This window comes from Didymosphaeria variabile (genome assembly GCF_027946475.1).
Source record: "Didymosphaeria variabile strain IMI 356815 chromosome Unknown scaffold_2, whole genome shotgun sequence".
Taxonomy (NCBI): Eukaryota; Fungi; Ascomycota; class Dothideomycetes; order Pleosporales; family Didymosphaeriaceae; genus Didymosphaeria; species Didymosphaeria variabile.
Window position 1 is genome coordinate 3,196,644 of NW_026611621.1, and position 19,113 is coordinate 3,215,756.

General features: G+C 52.9%; 4 protein-coding genes across 4 annotated transcripts; all 4 read left to right on the top strand.

The window, feature by feature from the left end:
- Nucleotides 1–7,157: 7,157 nt before the first annotated feature.
- N0V89_002754 (uncharacterized protein) lies at nucleotides 7,158–10,413 on the top strand (the record flags this gene model as incomplete). The annotated part of the gene is made up of 3 exons (XM_056211561.1): nucleotides 7,158–7,276; nucleotides 7,331–9,249; nucleotides 9,692–10,413. 3 exons carry the CDS (start codon nucleotides 7,158–7,160, stop codon nucleotides 10,411–10,413), a joined length of 2,760 nt encoding a protein of 919 aa, XP_056075034.1.
- A 2,009-nt stretch (nucleotides 10,414–12,422) lies between these two features.
- On the top strand, nucleotides 12,423–14,050 carry ERG9 (bifunctional farnesyl-diphosphate farnesyltransferase/squalene synthase; the record flags this gene model as incomplete). The annotated part of the gene is made up of 4 exons (XM_056211562.1): nucleotides 12,423–12,490; nucleotides 12,555–13,620; nucleotides 13,671–13,850; nucleotides 13,901–14,050. 4 exons carry the CDS (start codon nucleotides 12,423–12,425, stop codon nucleotides 14,048–14,050), a joined length of 1,464 nt encoding a protein of 487 aa, XP_056075035.1.
- Nucleotides 14,051–14,825: 775 nt separating this feature from the next.
- TIF45 (eukaryotic translation initiation factor 4E) lies at nucleotides 14,826–15,693 on the top strand (the record flags this gene model as incomplete). The annotated part of the gene is made up of 3 exons (XM_056211563.1): nucleotides 14,826–15,053; nucleotides 15,101–15,172; nucleotides 15,223–15,693. 3 exons carry the CDS (start codon nucleotides 14,826–14,828, stop codon nucleotides 15,691–15,693), a joined length of 771 nt encoding a protein of 256 aa, XP_056075036.1.
- A 730-nt stretch (nucleotides 15,694–16,423) lies between these two features.
- Nucleotides 16,424–18,032, top strand: CAJ1 (DnaJ-like protein; the record flags this gene model as incomplete). Its single annotated transcript, XM_056211564.1, has 2 exons — nucleotides 16,424–17,830; nucleotides 17,886–18,032. The coding sequence occupies 2 exons, from the start codon at nucleotides 16,424–16,426 to the stop codon at nucleotides 18,030–18,032; spliced, it is 1,554 nt and encodes a 517-aa protein (XP_056075037.1).
- Nucleotides 18,033–19,113: the final 1,081 nt, after the last annotated feature.

Here is a 19,113-nt window from a genome sequence, read left to right on the forward strand (position 1 = left end):
GTTGAAGCGTTGTTGTGAGGTAAGCTCAGTGAGGGTGTAGTACGTGTGCAAGCGAGCACAAGACTGGCCTCGAGAAAAGCGAAAAGGTTATGGGGGAGAATGGGGGGGAGAGGCCAGCTGCGCAGGTGTTCATAAAGGGGAGCGTGGTGCTCGCTTAGCGGCGTTGCTGCGTGCGGGTGCTGCCGTGAGTGCTCTGATTGCTGAGGACGAGGAAGGAAGGAGCAGGGCGCTAGAGCGTTCTATAGCCCTATGCCAACACTTGAACAAGTGAGAGAGGACACGCGGCAGTGAAGGCGGCGAACATTGACACAGCAAAGTCTGAGGAGGGATGAGGAAGCGCGAAGCAGCAGACGCGGAGCTGCGTAAGAGAGATGCTCGTGAAGACATAAGGCAAGGTGTAGCTACGCAAGTAGGACGGCCCGAACCTGCTGCGCGAGAGGCTGGACGGCGAGCGGCACCAGATGTCGACGAGTATGCTTAGTATAAGCAGACCGGGCTCCGTGAACGCCGAGGAATAGACACTACGAGAGCTGTAGCGTGGCAAGTATTGGCTTTGCTAGATGAGATGCCAGAAGTGGCCGGTATGGAGAAGCCCAGCATTACCTAGGTAGCGTTCCGTGGATGGCGGAGGTTTGGCTGTAGCATAGGCCTACTCGCTACGTAGAACATCGATACCGATGGCTCGTCTCCTCGACGTGAAGCCCGATCGGCATCTCTTGTCTAGCTAGCTAGACAGGTGGTGTCGCGTAGTTCACAGCACAACCACCCGCAGAGGGCGAGCTGCATTCGAGGCGAGACACAACCCAGCACAGCACGTCGAGAGCCACGGCCGCGCAAACAGCTTCTACCGCGTCCCCCGCAAGCCCTTGCGGAGTGTCCAGTGTACTGATGCTGGAATACCGCAGCATCGTGTCCGGAGAGAATGCTTGCTGTGCACCGACATGACTCCATGTTCGTCATATGGGACCAACACATGAGACGAGCGCGTGTCGGACACGGATGGGGACCTCTTGGGATAGAAACAATTCAAAGAGAATAATACATGCCTCAGCTATCTCTTTAATAATCCACGCATGCGAGCCTTGGACTACTGCTAGCAATCACTTCATCTCTTGCTGCTGTGTTTTGACCACAATAGCGCGCAACTAGGTCGAGAAGGATGCTTGAATATAGCCAATGGATAAGATAGCTCTAGAATCTCGAGGGGTAGGAGGACACAGAGCGGGATTGATACTGACGCAAGTTGAGCTGGCTTGGCTCGCGATTTGAAGGAAGCACTCAGTGGGAAGTGTATCATGTAAAAGACATGACGATAAGAAGGGAGCACCTGCAGCTAGGTAATGTCCTTGCGCGTGGGTAGGAAGGGTATTTGCAATGCGTACTTTGTTTGTCCCTTGATGTGACGTTGTGACGCCGAACAAACAGGGCCGACTTCGAGTACAGATGCACTGGCATAATTGCACTGATCAGGCTGCGTACGTCCACCGCAGAGCATGCATAATGTGATACAGCCCCGCAGTCGAGATGGTTGCTTCCCAGTCCATATAAGCACAGCGGAAAATAGGAGGTAGGAAACTTGCAACATGTCGTCGTGCGCTTAGACATTCGTAAATGCGGAGGATGTTTAGGGGTCTAGACCCGTTGCAGCTGGTGTCCCTTGCGTGTCTTCATTCGCGGATTAAGCGGATGATTGTGCGAACCATGGCTAGCTGCCGGCAGGCTGTGGAGTCTCAAGCCTACAGCACCTTTCTTCATTGTGCAGCATGCCATTTTGAGTGGCAGCCACGAAACGCTTCCAAAGGCTGCTCGGCAATGAAGCTTCACGTAGGCAATATGCAGCCGGACGCCGGCAGAGCCTCCGTCATGCCCCTCGCGACGACCAACCACGTCGCCGCCCGCACCACCACGAAGTACCCATCGACAATGTCCAGCGCTCTGCTTACGCATCTGCAGCTGCAAGTTTGCGAGCTTGTTCCTCGACCCCTAGCGACCGCCGCCCTGCTCACAACGTGATTGGTCCTCCCTATCATCCTCGACGCCGCACTCCTGCCGATAATTCTGCCACATCAGCGCCGAGGAACATAAGCAAAGGACTCGGAGGAGTTAAGGAAAGGCAGTGCGTTACTCTGTGTTTGAGGTGCATCAGCTGCTCGACGGGGTGGCAAGCCTTGCGAGCCGGGCATCGCTACACTATGGTGGCTCGGACGGCGAACGACTCCACGCTCTGGTCACTCGAGCTCAGAACACCACGACCGGGCTGCGAGAACAAACGACACAGCGGCGCTCAATGCCGTTGGTATCCCCTCGCGCAGCTAACTCTGTCCAGGCAATTGCAATGCGCAGAAAAATGTAGCGATGAGCGCAAGGATGGAGGGAGGTGAAGCGCCGCACATTGGTACTAATGCTACCACCACCAGCACCTGCTTCGTCCTTGACTCGGCGCGAGTAGGTACAAAAATTGAGTCTCGTCTTCGCAGGTAGCCTCATGCGTTTGCCTACACGGTGTTTGGCCTTCAAGCTTCTCCAGCGGATCACCGACTGCAGCATACAGCGCGAATCGGTTTATCCAGGCGATGTTTCGCACGCGAAAGTCTGGAAGCGGAAAGCTCGAGGGTTGGGACCCCCAAAGCAGACACCAGAAGCTGGAGGTAGAGAACATATTGCAGCATCCGTTTTGTTCGCCTTTGAAGAAGGCGTCGATGTGAGAGCCTGTGCTCGATAATAGAGACGACGGTCAGATCTTCCGGTACAGAACCAGCAGCATTTGAAGCAGTAGCAGCTGTATACTGCATGGGAAACATGGCCGTAAACATGGCGACGGGGGAAGCGACTCTTGACAGCAACAGGCCTCGCTTTGCTTGGTTCGATCGAAATGGAGCACCCGATTTACAAGCGCCTGGGAAGAGTACAGTCGGACAACTTGAGGCTGGAATGGCTACTAGATCAGTCCTGAAGCCTTGTTAGGCATTACACTTCTTGGCTGATATGACGTTGGTATGGAGGCCCTCACGCTCGAGCATGAGAAAGTCAACTCAAGCAGTAACAAACCTTAGACCCAGCAGGTCACTGCAGGAGTTGCCTCAGTTCCTGTTATGGAAAATGTTGGGCATGGCAGTGGAAACATGGCTCAGGTCTCTCATACCACGCTCGTACTGAAGAGCCTTGTTTCGTTCAGTACGGACGAGTCAATATCAGAACTCTGTCAGGTCCATGACCTGGAAGCAAAGGCTGATCAGCAACCGCGAGAGCGCCAGCAAGAGCTAGTATCTGGGTGTGTTTTGTAGATGGTTAATCGGCACTCTGGACCTCCTTGGACGACTTGCCTCGGCGGACTTCAGCTGGACAGAGAAGGCGGACAAGATTGCGCATGCGAGGAGCCAAGTGAAGTCGATTGACCTTGGTGTTGGCCTGATACTGGGCCCGACCGAGGACGCATTCAGTTTCACACTCTGTTGGAGGCAACGACTGGTTTCAAATTCCTGCCGACGTGCTCAGCTATCACCTGCTGGTGACGAATGTCCAGCAGCATTGAGCCTGGAGTCGTGGTCGCATTAGCTTTGCGCGTATCCTTCTATGAGGTTTAATATGCACCATGAACTGGGCATCGTACCTCCTCGATGCTGCAAGACTGGATTTTGCATCGTCCAGCTCCTTAAAAAGGCCTGCGGTAGACGTACCGGACCATCAACCAGCTCCATTGCATCAGACCCCGTAAGACTGCGTACCACCGAGGTCTCTTTGCATCATGTCATGTGTAGAGCTGCTTCGGTCATTGCGACGCGCTTGTTCTTCGGTACCGAACCAGGGGTATTGCCAGTCCTGGTATCTTCGTCTCGGCAGGACAGCATACCTGCGACGGAGGCGACTTGAGCGTTCTGGTGCTTAGGTCCCAGGATACTGTGACCACCGCTAGATACGCACATATCGCTACCTTGGTTGGGCCGAGTATGGCTGCGCCATGTAACTACACAGGTTATTCGCGTCAAAGCAAAGGCTTGCATATTGCCCATTGACAGGTCTCCGACTTGTCATTTCTCTTGTCTGGGTGCCTTGCACAACCATGACGCGCATGCGCAGGCATCGAGTAGCGTGGAAAGCTTCGCCAAGATAAACTCGAGGTGGCTTTACGCTGAAGCTCGTGCCTGGCTGGGTGTTATCCTTCCCTCGCATAGATGAGCGACAAGAAGCGGTGATCTACCTATTGTGTGTCAACGGTTGTGGCATCGATTCAGACCTTTTCTCGCGGCTAAGAGCAGCGTGGTGCAGGCATTGGTCGTAAGTTTACGTGTCGACGTCGCGTCCGGCATTGCTGTCAAGACACGAATGAACGTTCTACCCGCGTCACTCTTGCCGGAGCCCTGGCTTCGTTCCCAGCGGCAGCCGCGCTCAGCTTGATCGCATGTCATCGCACTGCTGAAGCTGGAGTTACATGTCACAGCCTTTCTTATATCGAACGTTCTCCTCCTTTTGTAACCAGCGCGCGCTAAGCATCAACCTCAGGGTCGGAGTGGAGAGCCTTGCTAGGAGCGGAGCGGTCTCTCATACCGATCGCAGTGGAGAATATGCCTTAGGCTGTGCGAAGAACGGAGCTTCCCCCTTTTCGCAGTCATTGCGCCGCATTCTCCTCCGTCCCCCACTGTGTCCGGCTTGTTGAGTATGTTTTTTCTCGGCCGCATCAACGACCGGAGATCGGGTGGGGATATCCGAGGTGGAGACGTAGTAGCAGTCACGCGCCGATACCTTTGCTGCAAGCCTTCCGCATTCCGGATTGCGTTGCTTCCCGCTCGTACTTCTTGAGCTTGTCCGTATAGCAAGCAACGCCCACACAATGCGGAAGTCCGGCGGATCGAACAGAAAGCCACAGCGGATGTTCTGAGACGGGAGATGTAGCGCGCCACCCTCGATCGGCTGCTGCGGGCCGTGGTGGCCACTGCCCTATGATACGGAATCCGTGGTGTCGGGCTTAGCGAACTGGTTGCTAATACAGCGCCTGGGCCACGGAGGTTCGAACTCGCAATACGTTCGATGCTATCCGGGGCTCGCGCAGCTGCTATCAAGTCCGCTCATCTGGCATGTCAGCTTGTCATCGTCGAAGTGTCTGGCGACGTGTGTGCGAGATGTCCGGAGCTTGTGTGACAACGCCTCCGCCTCCGCCTTCAACGCCCTGCGACTGGTACCGATCGTAGCGCTTGGAAGTTCCCATGTTGTCAGATCACGCTCGTATTACCCTATTCGTTGTCCGCAGGCGCGCGCAGTCAGGATGCTGTCATCTTGGGTTATCTCTGTGAGCATATGAAGGCTCCAGTCATGATATCGCTCGTTGTCCTTGATAGCTTCAATAGAATCGCGGCGAAGCGGCGCTGTGCTCGCCAAGATACTGTCAGCCACGATGACAACAGGGTCCTTGCTTCCTTTGGGACAGCAAATCACTCCGAACCCCGTTGTGAAGTGTTAGAGTTGGAGCGGCGTGTTGACGCAGGCAGACCAATGCCCAGGGTCACGGACACAGACCGCATCAGCCCTCCAAAACCAGTTTCCAAATGCACAAGAGCTCAACTACCTCTGCAGTTGCTAAACTCAACCTAAGAGAAGTGTGGCAAGTATGTATGAGCTCGTATTGGCCTACCTAGTCTCTAATTCCTGGCCTAGGGCAGAATGCACGCTTCTGCCCTCACCAACGGCGCGTCCCGCAACACAACAAAAAGATGACCTCGCTTTCTAAGTTGCCCACAACCATACTCGAACCCCCGCGAAAAAGAAAACCCCGGGCGGTGGGGAAAGGGAAAAGTCTTAACATTTTACCCTTTTGAAACACAAAGTGGGAATACGTACCTGATTACCACTGCACCACCTGCAGTCCCTTGGGCCTGGTTACCCAAGGGTGATGGTCAACCTAACCCACCACTTCATATACCGGAGCAAAAAGGAGGAGAAATTTAATTGGTGAGTGGAAATGGTTCACAAGCAGGCAGACGCGCGTTCACTCAATGACCATGCTCATGCCTCGAGCACAGGCCTGTCCTCAGGTGAGAGGCTCGCTGGCAGGTCTTGGGAGCTTGTTGTTGCGGTGTAGACACGCATGCGTGGTTGCCAGTCGGCATTTGGCGGTACATACCGCCTTCAGATCGAGTCCTTGAGCACGCACCGTCTGAGGTTAGCTCTACATGACGATCCCGACAAGTCTCAATCCGCCCAGGGATATTAACGTACGGGCCGTTTCTTATTCGAGGTAAGCAGCGCTGCAGCAACCGACTTCTGTAGCGTGAAGCACATAGCGAATATTCATCCATATTGGAGAGTCGCTCCGACAATTGTTAGCTACGGGCTCTCTGAAGGAGCAACATAGATGCACAATCGGCGAGTGGCGACTGCACTGTATTGCCTGCCCGGCCATGACACAACATCCGACACGTCTGATCTCCGGGCTCGATGCGCCTTATTGACCTTGTTTTGTAGCTTTGGAGAAGCAACGCAACTGCGGCGAACATATAAAGAACTTAGGTACTCGTGTACCTCTTAGGCGAGCGCAATTGAGCCTTGCTATACTACTCCTGAATAAGGATGTCAAGGCCGAACAATGATAATCGCCTATGCAACATAGCTTCATTGACAATCCAATGTCAGTCACATGGGTAGGCTATCATCTTCACCTCCCTCCACTCCTGGATCCACTATGCATGGTGCGATGGAGAGTGCGCCAACAAAATCGGCTTGCGCATCGATTCCACAAGGCAGAGAAGCGCAGTTTCGTAAGGAAACAGAACAAAGCCACAAGCTACACAATCGAAATGCGTCTATAGCGTCTGAATACGATGATAATTCTCGATTGACAAGCTTTCGTTATCAACCATTCGCATGAGGTTGCCCCCAAGCTCTGCCAAGGCAATCCGCCCAATGACGGAGGTGTCGACCCCAGATTGACGGATGGGAGGCATGACCCACCCCTGCTTCGCTCTTCCACCAACCAGGTGCAGCCGTGCGCATGCCAACGTCATTCCGCTCGCGTGTTTGTCCCATGCGCCTCGTACCGCATCCAGACCATCATTGCCTTGATCGTTGCTGCCCCGTGCACAATTAATCTCTCGCCAGGACCATGTGCTACTCCCCGCCGACCTCGACTTCATTGTCAAACCATTCACAGCCTCAGCTTTGGAACCATGAATGACCCTGGTCTTGACGGACCTGCGCAGCAGGCGGCGGAAGACGTGGAGGAGAACGTTTATGAGGCTGACAAACAGAAGGCGGAGGCTGAGGAGCAGGACTTCCTCGATCCTAGGTATGCAGCGTGCGCATTGCATGCATGGTGGAATCCGAACTAATTGGGACCCAGTCGGTGGTGGTTCGCTTCAACCGCGTGCCCTCTTATCGCAGGTACCTTTGGTCCCATTGCGAACGCTTTCTCTATATGCGCGCTTGTCGAGAAATGGAGAGTGTATATCCCACCAGGGGGCGACGAGGGTCACGGCTCGAAAGTGGAGGACCCCAAGTGGCTTGTAGCCGTCAACTCGATATCCTTGGTCTTCGCTCTTGTCGCGAACATGGCGTTGCTACTCAACATGACAAGACGACTGTCATTTGCAATCGCGCAGCCTATTACCATTATCGGATGGTTCTTGGCTTCCTTCATGCTGATCGCCCTTGTCGTAGTGGCTTCAACATCCGTCTTTCGCATTCAACCGATGACAGAGCATGCCTTGAGCCAAGCGTTCTACTACGGTATTATGGCCGCTGGACTCTACTTCATCATTGCATCGCTCATGATACTCACCGTTTGGGGCGCCTATCGCGGACATTATCCGAAAGAATTTCGACTCACGGCTAGCCAGCGCACATTGATGCTACAGACGATCAGCTTCATGTTCTACTTACTTGTTGGCGCACTGATATTTTCCAAGGTCGAGGGCTGGAACTTTCTCGATGCCGTGTACTGGGCCGATTTCACACTACTGACTGTCGGCCTTGGTGGAGAATTCGTTCCGAAATCACACACAGGTCGGTCGTTGCTTTTCTTCTATGCGATCGGAGGAGTGGTGTCGCTGGGTCTGGTCATTGGTTCGGTGCGGTCTCTAGTGCTCGAAAGGGGCAAGGAAAAGATGTCAGCTCGTTTCATGGAAATGAAGAGGCGCAGAGTGCTTGATTCTATGGACGAAGAGAAAAGGACGATTAAGCTAGGCTTGTGGGAAAGGATCGAATTCTCTGAGCAAGGATTGAGTGAGGCTCAGAGAAGAGAACAAGAGTTTAACGTTATGAGGCGAGTCCAGGAGAAGGCCGAGCGCAAGAGGCGGTATACTGCACTAGCGATGTCGTCTATGGCCGCTCTCCTCCTTTGGTTCCTCGGTGCCCTGGTATTCATGCATTCCGAGAGACCCCAGGGATGGAGTTACTTTGTCTCGCTTTATTTCTCCTATACCTCTTTGTTGACCATTGGTTACGGCGACTATTCTCCTACGAGCAATTCCGGTAAAGCTTTCTTCGTCTTCTGGAGCTTGCTCGCAGTGCCCACCCTCACGATCTTGATCAGCAATATGGGGGACACCGTCATCAAAGCGTTCCGGGATCTGACCATTTGGGTTGGCTCGCTTACTGTGCTTCCTGGCGAGCATGGCGTTACTGGAACATTGAAGACTGGTATCCAACAATTGAAGACCGGAAAAATCTATCGCGACGACAAAGAAACAGAAAAAGGCCTGACAGGACGAGGAGCTGCGGAACAGACAATGCAGGATCGTCTCGCAGAACATATCGAAGAAGACGAACTTGCAGAAGCAGAGGAGGCTGGTGAACACGGCGAGAAGCTTCTACGCGACATTCATTTTTATCACTATATCCTGGCCAAAGAACTACGGAAAGTTATGCATGCTGTGGACGCTTCACCACCAAAACAATACACGTATCAAGAATGGAACTACTACCTTAGATTGGTTGGGCAGGACGAGAACGATGCATCTGCTCATCGCAAACCAAAGGTGCATCATGAGCGACAACCGCACAGCCAGCCTGATCTCGGCACCGCAGACGAAGGCGAACATAACGCCTGGAGTTGGCTTGGTGTTAGGAGCCCGCTTATGGGTAACAGGACGGAGGCACAGTGGCTTCTGCAAAGACTGACCGCAACACTTGAGCGCGAGATGTATATGATGCGAGATCCTAAGGCAAAGCGCGAGCCTCCTCCGATATCGATGGCTGATTTGAGAAACAGCGAAGGTCGGTCCGATTCCGATCGTGAGCAAGGTTTGAAGAAAGATGTCGGTGCGGCTGAAATCAGGAGGAGGGCCAAGCATGATATCTGAAGAGGAAAAGTACAAACACCGATAATTGAATGCAATAAGTACCCGCATAAGCTGATCGTCACCTGAGCTTTCACAGCCAAGTGTCCGTTCGATCCGCAGACGCTATCGCTCAACGTACAAGTACAGCGCTGTGTCCAGCTATGAATGACCATATGTTCACCAAAACAAGTAAGAATCATTCGATACATCAAAGGTCCCCGACATGGCATTTCCAGCCCCTTCTTCTCGGACGCTCATCGCGAAGTTCAGCGCCTTGTCGACAGTCACCCTCGCACCGCCGCCTGGGCTGGTGCCTTCTCGCTCCCTCCACGTACATCCCCTTGCATTGATACCATTCATCGTTAGTTGCCTCATAATTGGGGTAACCGCAACCTACGTTTGGATATTGTGGCATCGGGAAGACAAGTACTACGTCGAAAAGCATTATTCTGATGAGGAGTACGAGGATTGCGAAGCGACGGCCATTGACCCTAGCACTATGCGTGGGACTGATCTTGATGCTACAGTTCGCGAGAGGCGACCGGTTACGCCGGAGAGCTTGGTAGCGGCCCGCGAAGAAGCCCGAGCGGCGGTTTTGCGATATGGTATCTCTAGGCCACTCGCTACAAGAACGATGCCCCTTGACATAGAAGACCCTGCGTGGACTCATATGCACAGCCAGGAGCATGGCGCTTCCAGTGTTGCGATGCCCGTTCATGTACCGGACCAAATCGCTTCTCCACCTGCAATGCTACGGGTTTCCTCCGCTGTTGGAAACCCAGTACTGGCTACCGACGACGCTGCTTCCTTCAATTCTACCGAAACCTGGGAGCATGATAGCAATAGATCTCTAGATACCAGCATTCACCCCAACGATGCACAGCCACCTCAGATCTATGTCCAGGAAGGCCATTTTGGCGGTCCTTCAGGTTCCCCGAACAACAACAAGCTTCGACAGCCTGCTCGAACTCCCAATGCCGGATCAGAATCGGAGGAGTTTTCCGCTGCGGACTATGGCGTTCATCGGCAGAGCGGAATTGATTGGAAGGACGATGGAAGCATATTCCAACGCAGCGATCTCACCAAGTATGGTTTTAGCGAGTTCGGCCGTAGCAGCTATACCAATCGCTATGAGGACTACTAAACAGAGGAAGCCGACGAAACAGTTCCCAGCAGGTACACGTGAGCCAGTGATTCAGAAACTAGTCACAACTGACAGCGGGCAGTGTAGCGCAAGAGGTTGGACGAGTATTGTGCCTAGCGTAATTCAGCAATCCCAACCGTCAGGCAGACCGAGCCGGTTGACATGTGTGATCTCTGCAAACTTGAGTCCGTTGCCGCCACACTGTGGCCCTTTGCGTCGAACAGTCACTCAAGCTACCCTTGCTAGCTAATGGCTGCTCTACATCATTGTTTTACAGTCATCATGGTCTTTACGTTTAATGCGCTAAAGATCATTTTCTCTCGGGCACCCTAGAGAAATCTTAAAGAGGGTGAATCTGGAGACACTGCGCATATCAACATGATACGGTATAATGCTGAGCTTAGAGCATTCGTTCCGCAATCCATTACAAAGGTGAACGGCACCAGTCACAGCGATGCCGACTTCAACACCGAACAAATTGGCTATCGTGAGTCTCAGTCATCTCGTTCTACGAACAAGCCAATCAAAGGGCTCACCTTTGCTACGACTCATTCCCAGGCATTGGGTTTTCAAGATGCTATCGAAGCGTTTGACATCAAATGGACTGTTGAACAAGGTGGGCGGCCTGGAATGGAAGGTCTCACAACGACACGGTTGAAATGCAACATTACAAGGTAATGAGGCCCCACAGTCATGGTGGCAAGAGACATACCAAGATGTCGAGGATGCAGATCCAACGGCGGACGGCGCAGAGGAGAGCGAAGGACACAGGGCGAAGAAGAGGACTGTTTGTAAGTTGTAGCTGAATCTCATTATGCGTATTGCGACTGTGAAGGTGCCATCAGGAAATCGATCCCATAGTGGCCACCTGCCGCAATCGAGATGATGGAAGGAGGATACACAAGTTTATGTCAAGTGTGAATCTTAGCGACCATAGATACAAACACCCAACAGCCGAGACTGCAGTGACTGTACTCCGGTAGTGCACGAAAGGCCTGGCCGAATTTGCGTGTCACAGATGGTTGTAGGAGAGTCGAGCTTGAGGTCAATGGCCAGAATACTTGTAAGATTCTTCGATGGTTGCTGTGTAAACCGTGATGAGCTTCATCTGCAGAACTACATCTGAACAGCCTTGATGTAGTTCGACTTCGGCAGCAACGTGGCAACGAGCACAAGATAAGAGGCTTTTCGCGCTTGAAAGTACCAAGACTGGTGACTCCTGGAATTGCGATGCCCAAACGAGGGCGCGGTCGGCTCGGCGCAATCTGTTAGATGCAGAATTCGGAGAAAGCTTGGCACACAACGCGTGTTTTTCCCCCCATTTTCTGCTAAAACACGCCTCTGTTTCACAGCCACGCAATTAAGACGCTTGTAAATTCCTAGAAAGATAGCATTTCATATTGTCAATCTAGATCTTTATGAATTTTTATGCTATCTCTTAGCGTTGTAAAGATGTAGGTTGATGAAAAATCGCGTTTTGTTAAAAATAAGCTAAAAGCTTAGGCCACTTCACATGCAGAATTCGAAGAAAGCTTGGCATTTTTGAAATATTTACATTTCTGTTAATTTCTCAACAGCACAGAACTATTATGTCAAAATTCAATAGAATCTAGATTTGCTACATAAAAAGCTATCTTCTTAGGAATTTATAGGCTTTTTGACTATGTGGTTACCAAAATAGAGAGGTTTGTTGAAAGTTGGGGGAAATTTTCGCGTTGCGTGCCAAGCTTTCTCCGAATTCTGCATCTAACAGATTTAACGAGGCTCGTGCGCAAAATGTGGAGAGTACACATGCAGCATTTTGTCGACCACACGACGCGCGCCTCCAGGGACCTCTCACTCCCTTTTCCCCCTTCAATTGATACCCCGCCCTGACCCGGCACCCTTTCACGACCTCTGTTAATATAGCGCCGCTCCTGGTGTCCTTTTAGCTAAGCGATACCCCCCATCTCCCCACAGCACCCGCTCTCCCTTACCTCGTTAATCTCAACCACTCGTCACCCGCAATCATGCCGGGTGTCAAGGATCTGGCTTACTACGCTGTCCACCCTAAGGAGCTGCGCTCAATCATTCAATGGTAAGCCATCTGCGACGCGCGCATCTTTTGTAATCTGTACCTTAGTATACTTACTCTGCTGCAGGAAGGTGTGGCACAACCCCGTTCATGAGCGCGACGACTCCAAGGAGAGCGAGTCGCTGAAGCGATGCATGTACTTCCTTTCCCAAACGAGCCGCAGCTTTGTCGCTGTCATTCTCGAGTTGCATCCCGACATTCTCGTCTCTGTCGCCATATTCTACCTAGTCCTCCGCGGCCTGGATACTATCGAGGACGACATGACGATACCGTTGGCTACGAAGGAGCCTATCTTACGCGATTTCCACAACATCATCGAGCAGGATGGTTGGACATTCACCGAGAACGGGCCCGACGAGAAGGATAGGCAACTGTGTGTTGAGTTCAACGTTGTGATCGAGGAGTTTAAGAAGCTGAAGCCTGCGCACCAGGCCATCATCAAGGACATCACCAAGCGGATGGGCAATGGTATGGCAGACTATGTGAAGAATGCCGAGCTTGGCGTCGAAAACAATGGCGTCAACAGCGTCAAGGACTACGAGAAATATTGCCATTACGTAGCGGGACTTGTCGGCGAAGGTTGCACGCGCTTATTCGTCGAGGAGGGCAAGGCGAACCCAGCTCTTCTGAAGAGGACAGAGCTCCACGAGTCGATGGGCCAATTTCTGCAGCAGGTCAACATCATCCGTGACATTAAGGAAGACTTCGACGACAAGCGACGCTTCTGGCCGAAGGAGATCTGGTCCAAGCATGTGGACAATTTCGAAGACCTTTTCAAGCCGGAGAACAAGGACAAGGCCCTTGCCTGCAGCTCAGAGATGATCCTGACGGCATTGAGGCGCGCCGACGACTGCCTCTTCTATCTCGCTGGTATCAAGGAGCAGAGTGTGTTCAACTTTTGCGCTATTCCCCAGTCCATGGCCATTGCGACACTCGATGCCTGCTTCCAGAACCACGACATCTTCAAGCGAAATGTCAAGATTACGAAGGGTGACGCTTGTCAGCTGATGCTTGAATCAACACAAAACCTGCAATTGGTGTGCGATGTGTTCAAGCGCTACACACGCAAGATCCATCAGAAGAACAATCCCCACGATCCGAACTTTCTTCAGATTAGCATTGCATGCGGCAAGGTAAGCAGTTCCGCAACGGAGATGGTGCCGTGCTAAACACACTGATGCAGGTTGAGCAATTCATCGAGAGCATCTTCCCTTCGCAGAAGCCGCCCGTGGATGAGAAGAAGAACCCAGCCAGTGCGGAAGAAGCCGCAAGGCTGAAGAAGGAGGCAGATGACAACAAGTGGGAGACATTCTACATGATCTCAGCCGTCATAGGCACCATTGTATTCATTTCCGGCATAATGGTGAGTAACCCTTCTGTTGCTTCGTACGTAGATATTGACATTGATGCCAGTTGGTCGTTGCCTGGTTTGCGGGCGCGCGGTTCGACATTGCTCTTGGCCAAGCCAAAGAGCAACTAGGGCAACTCTTCGGCACGGTGGGCTCCGACAACGCCAGTGCGCCATTGGATGGCAAGCCGTCGACGGATCACAGCGAACTGTAGTCGCGTGCGGCGACGGTTCGAACGTTCATCATGTCTATATGTACTTATAATACTCGGCGGGTCCTTTCTTCTGGACAGGTACGATGCCTGTAAGCGAACACTAATTTGCAGCTCCCCGGGTGTCCTCGCACCTGTCTCTGCTTTCTTCAACGTGATGCCTCAGCACGGATGTCAAATTGCAATTCTGCCACTCAATGGCTGTAGTTGTGCCGCTTTAGAAGTGCTTATATCATAACACGCCTTGCTCGGCGACGAGGCTGCTCCTAGCCTGGCTCCCTACATGGGTTAGGTCTGGAGTGGTGGCGCGGACATGTCCTCATGGAGGCCAAGGGCAGTCGAATCAAAACATTTCCTTTCCTCTGTCTCGCTCGAATCATATGCATGTCTGATCTGAACCTGTGAGTGACGTCTTGTGAGTCAGCGAGGTTATGATATGCATCGAGTTTCACAATCGTTTGGATCGCTAGCGCCGCCAAGACTGGCGGCAACCGCAGCACCTGCATTTTCTTCGTGAGCGCGCAGAAGGCACACAGGCAGAAAGACAAACGCGCCGGCCCACACGACGACTCTTCGCTTCCCTTTATCTCGGCGCTGCAAACAAACAGTGAGCGCCCCGCGACTGCTCTCTTACTTATTCGCCCGGTGCGAACCCAAAAGCCCCGCCTTCGACCCAACCTACACGTCCACACCACTCTCAACTGCAATCTATCCTGTCCGCAGCCGCTCGCTGTCAACACAAACTTCCCCACCCCGCTACATATCTCCATTTGTCACAATGGCCGACGTTGCGACCGCGCCCAACCCGAACCAGCAGGTTCCGCTCGACACCATTCCCATCTCTCCGTCCGATGACAACTCTGGCGAGTCCAAGGACCAGGGCTCCACCGCAGCCGCCTCCGACAGCGAGATCCGGACTGTTTTCCACGACCCCGAGAACTTCAATGTCAAGCATCCGCTTATGAACACATGGACCCTGTGGTTCACCAAGCCCCCGAGCGGCAAGGTACGCTTCTGTGGTGACGGTTCCTGCGGCTCCGCTAACATGACCAGGGCGACAACTGGAATGAGCTGCTGAAGGAGGTCATTTCCTTCGATTCGGTCGAAGAGTTCTGGGGAATTTACGTGAGGAGCAGTCTCACCTATCGACGAAAGGTTCGCTAACGATCTAGTAGAACAACATCACGCCCACCTCGGATCTTGCATTGAAGTCAGACTACCACCTTTTCAAACAGGGTGTGCGCCCCGAGTGGGAAGATGCCCAGAACAAGCATGGCGGCAAGTGGGCCTTCCAATTCAAGGACAAGAAGGCCATCAACATCGATGCGCTGTGGCTGCACGTTATGCTCGCTGCGATCGGCGAGAACCTGGAGGACGAAGACGACAACGAAGTGATGGGCGTCGTTGTCAATGTTCGCCGTGGCTTCTATCGTATTGGTCTTTGGACAAGGACGGTTGGCAAGGCTCTCCCTAGTGACCAGAACAAGGGCCGCACGTTCGAGCAAGGCAAGGAGACGCTGAGCAAGATCGGCAACCGCTTCAAGCAGGCTCTGCAGCTCAAGGAGAACGACCCGGTCGAATTCTCGGGTCACACGGACGCCGCTCACGCCGGTAGCACCCGAGCGAAGGCCAAGTTCGTGGTCTAAAAGCCCTCGAAATGGTTGTTCGATCGCTTTTGGTTCTGAAGCTACTGGATATCATGCCGTGCGCGTTGTTCGGTCTTCCACAGCAGCCTGCCCGGGCGGTGTTTTTTTTTGGTTATGCCATCTACATAATTTCCTTTGCACGGGTTCAGACAAAAATTCCGTACCGGCACATCTTGGCTGGTTGGTTCTAGCATGGCGTCTACGTAGCATGGGCGGCGACGGGTGTGACATTGGGTTTTAGCATGATTTACGGGCACCACGAGTATACCCTAAGATCAAGGGGATGGATTGTGCTTGATAGACGACTGTGTCTTATGCAAATATATCTACGATAAGAGCCATTTCTGAGTCCATCTTGTTATTCATGAGAAAGCCTTTTTGCTGAAAATCATATATCTCGCCTCGACACGGACATGTGAGATGAGTATGTGCTCTACTAGTATTCTCATCGAGATTGTATACAAAGCTCGTCTGCGTTACTTCACACGTCAGCTTGTGGTCATGCAACCGTTGGTAAAAGCTGTCGTGCGAGGTTTTTTGGTCCGCTGTTCCGCCCGCGATTCCGGATGAAGCTTGGCGAACCGCGTGGGCGGTGACGTTGTGAGGTGGCAGTGGCTGCGGCGGTGCAAAAATAATACAGGTGCTGCCTCGCGTCAACGCTCAAAACAACCCCACCTCGCTCCCACCACCCTTCAACCTATATACACCCTGTTCCTTTGATACCGCCGCCATGGTCAAGGAAACGGCATATTACGATGCACTCCAGGTGCCGCCCACGGCGACCGAACTCGAGATCAAGAAGGCATACCGCAAGCTGGCCATCAAGCTGCACCCCGACAAGAACCCCGGCGACGAGACAGCGCACGAGAAGTTCCAGGCTATCGGCGAGGCCTATCAAGTCCTCAGTGATGAGACGCTGCGCAAGAACTACGACCAGTATGGTAAGGAGGGTGCTATACCGAGCAGTGGGTTCGAGGACCCCGCCGAGTTCTTCACCATGATCTTCGGGGGTGAGGCTTTCATGGACTGGATCGGTGAGATCTCGCTTATGAAGGATTTGACCAAGACCATGGAGATCTCCATGCGAGAAATGGAAGAACAGGAAGCAGCTCAAGCCGAGGCTGCAGCTGCAGCCTCTACGGCTGAGGATTCCGCTGCTGGCGCCCCGACAGCTGCAGGACCATCGACTACTGACAAGACGACCGAACCCTCAGGCGCTGCTGAAGCCAAGGCGACCGAGGCTGCCGCTGAAGCTGCAAATGCCCCCGGAGGAGGTGCTGCCCCTCCCTCATACGATGCTCCTCCGCCAGCCTACGTAGAGACACACGCTGAGCCCGCCGCGGCTTCTTCCGGGCCGGCGCAGCCCGTACCTTCTGGATCTAGCTCGCCACAGTCTGGTCGAGGGATCCCGATTCGAGCCGCCATAATGGATAAGTCAGAAGAGGATGCACGGCTGGAAGCGGCGGGTGTTACAGACGCCGAGAAAGAATTAAGAGAGAAGCAGAAGAAGAAGGGCGGCCTGACCAAGGAACAGCGCGAAGAATTGGCAGCGTACGAGCTAGAGCGAAAGCGCATCCGGGATGAGCGTGTCCAGACTCTGGCTAAAAAATTGGTCGACCGCATTTCTATATGGACAGAGACAGACAAAGGTGCTGATGTGACTGCGGCCTTTAAGGAGAAAACCCAGCTCGAGATTGAAAACCTTAAGATGGAGTCCTTCGGCCTCGAAATCCTTCACTCCATTGGTGCAACTTACCTGTCCAAAGCAACGTCTTTCATTAAGTCGCAGAAGTTCCTTGGAATTTCAGGCTTCTTCTCCCGCGTCAAGGATAAGGGTACCCTGGTCAAGGAGACATGGAATACTATGTCGGCAGCCATTGACGCCCAGCTCACCATGGAGGAAATGGCCAAGCTGGAAGAGAAGGGCGGCGAAGACTGGACGGACGAGAAGAAGGCCGAGTACGAGAAGAAAGTCACAGGCAAGATTCTTGCAGCTGCTTGGCGAGGAAGCAAGTTCGAGATTCAGAGCGTGCTGCGCGATGTTTGCGATCAGGTGCTTAACGATAAGAAAATTAAGCTGGAGAAGCGCGTCGAGCGAGCACATGCTCTTGTCATTATTGGTGAGATGTTCTCCAAGGTAAAATGATATCCTGACTCTTCGAATCTGACGGACGAACGCTAATCAATGCTAGGCTGAGCGTGATCCAGAAGAAGAAGGCGATTTCATGGCCTTCGAGCAACTCATGGCTGAAGCCGCGGCGAAGAAGGATACCAAGACAGACAAGGAGAAAAAAAAGCACAAGCATCATTCGCATCACCATGAAAAGGAGAAGGCATGAGTACACCCTCATCTCCCATCTCATGCCTCTTTTCATGACCGTTTATGAAGCGTTGCATCTTTCTTTCCTTGTACTGGTTTCTTTCACGATATCCATAGATTCACTTCACGATCAAGAGCGCGGAATGATTAGAGATGGCGGCCGTTGCTGACAAGAGTCGTGTAGACGAGGTCGCATTCGAGATCGCATTCAGCGTCCTTGTCACAGGAGCAAGGAGATGAGTAGCAGCACATGCAGTGAGCGGAGAGCACGGCAGACGACCTCACGCTGCCTGGTATGAGGCTTTGCCAGCAGTTGTGACAGGGGTATGAGCGATCTTATGTGATTCTCTATCAGGAGCAACAGGGTTGGTCGGAGGTTTGCAGCATGCGGCAAGAAAGAGCAAGTCGTAGTCACAGGGTCCTGGAAGTATACGCCAAGCGGACGGAAAATTAAAGTCGATTCGTTCGCAAGCCCATGATTCCTTGCTTTTGTCGATTGCATTGCTTCAGGTCTCTCATCAGATCTCGATCTCCACTCGCCCCCTTTTGCCTTGGATCAAAGTGCAAATTGCGACTGAGTGCGCTTACTCTTGCGATGATCTCCGTTGGCAGCTTGGTACAAGCTAGCGGCTTGTAACACGCAACGTTGACTGAGCTAAGCTACGTGCCGTGTGCGGACTAAAACCCAACAGCAGCACGAGACCGAACATGCGGCTGCGGTAAGAGGGGCAGTACACAAGTCCAAGATAGAGAAGCAATATCTAAAGCTCGTGCGTTCTCTCTCTCTGATGTAAGCATCGTCGTCATCGAACATATAGCCGCAACACTACCGCCTGCCCCTACAGATGAAAAACGCATCGTTCACGATGCCCTCCCCAACGCCTACGATCAAGAAATTCCTCGATCGAAACAAAGACAACGCGACCACTAATCTCCTCATTACCTTTCCGTCCGGCACCCAAATCCAAGCTCCAGCCACCAAAGCAAATAAGCCCAGCACATCGCAACAACCCACATTCTCCCTCGCGCACTCCTGCCTCCGCACCCACGCCCCAGGCGCAAAATACCTCGCCGTCTCCCTCGATCTCGACGCGCCCAGC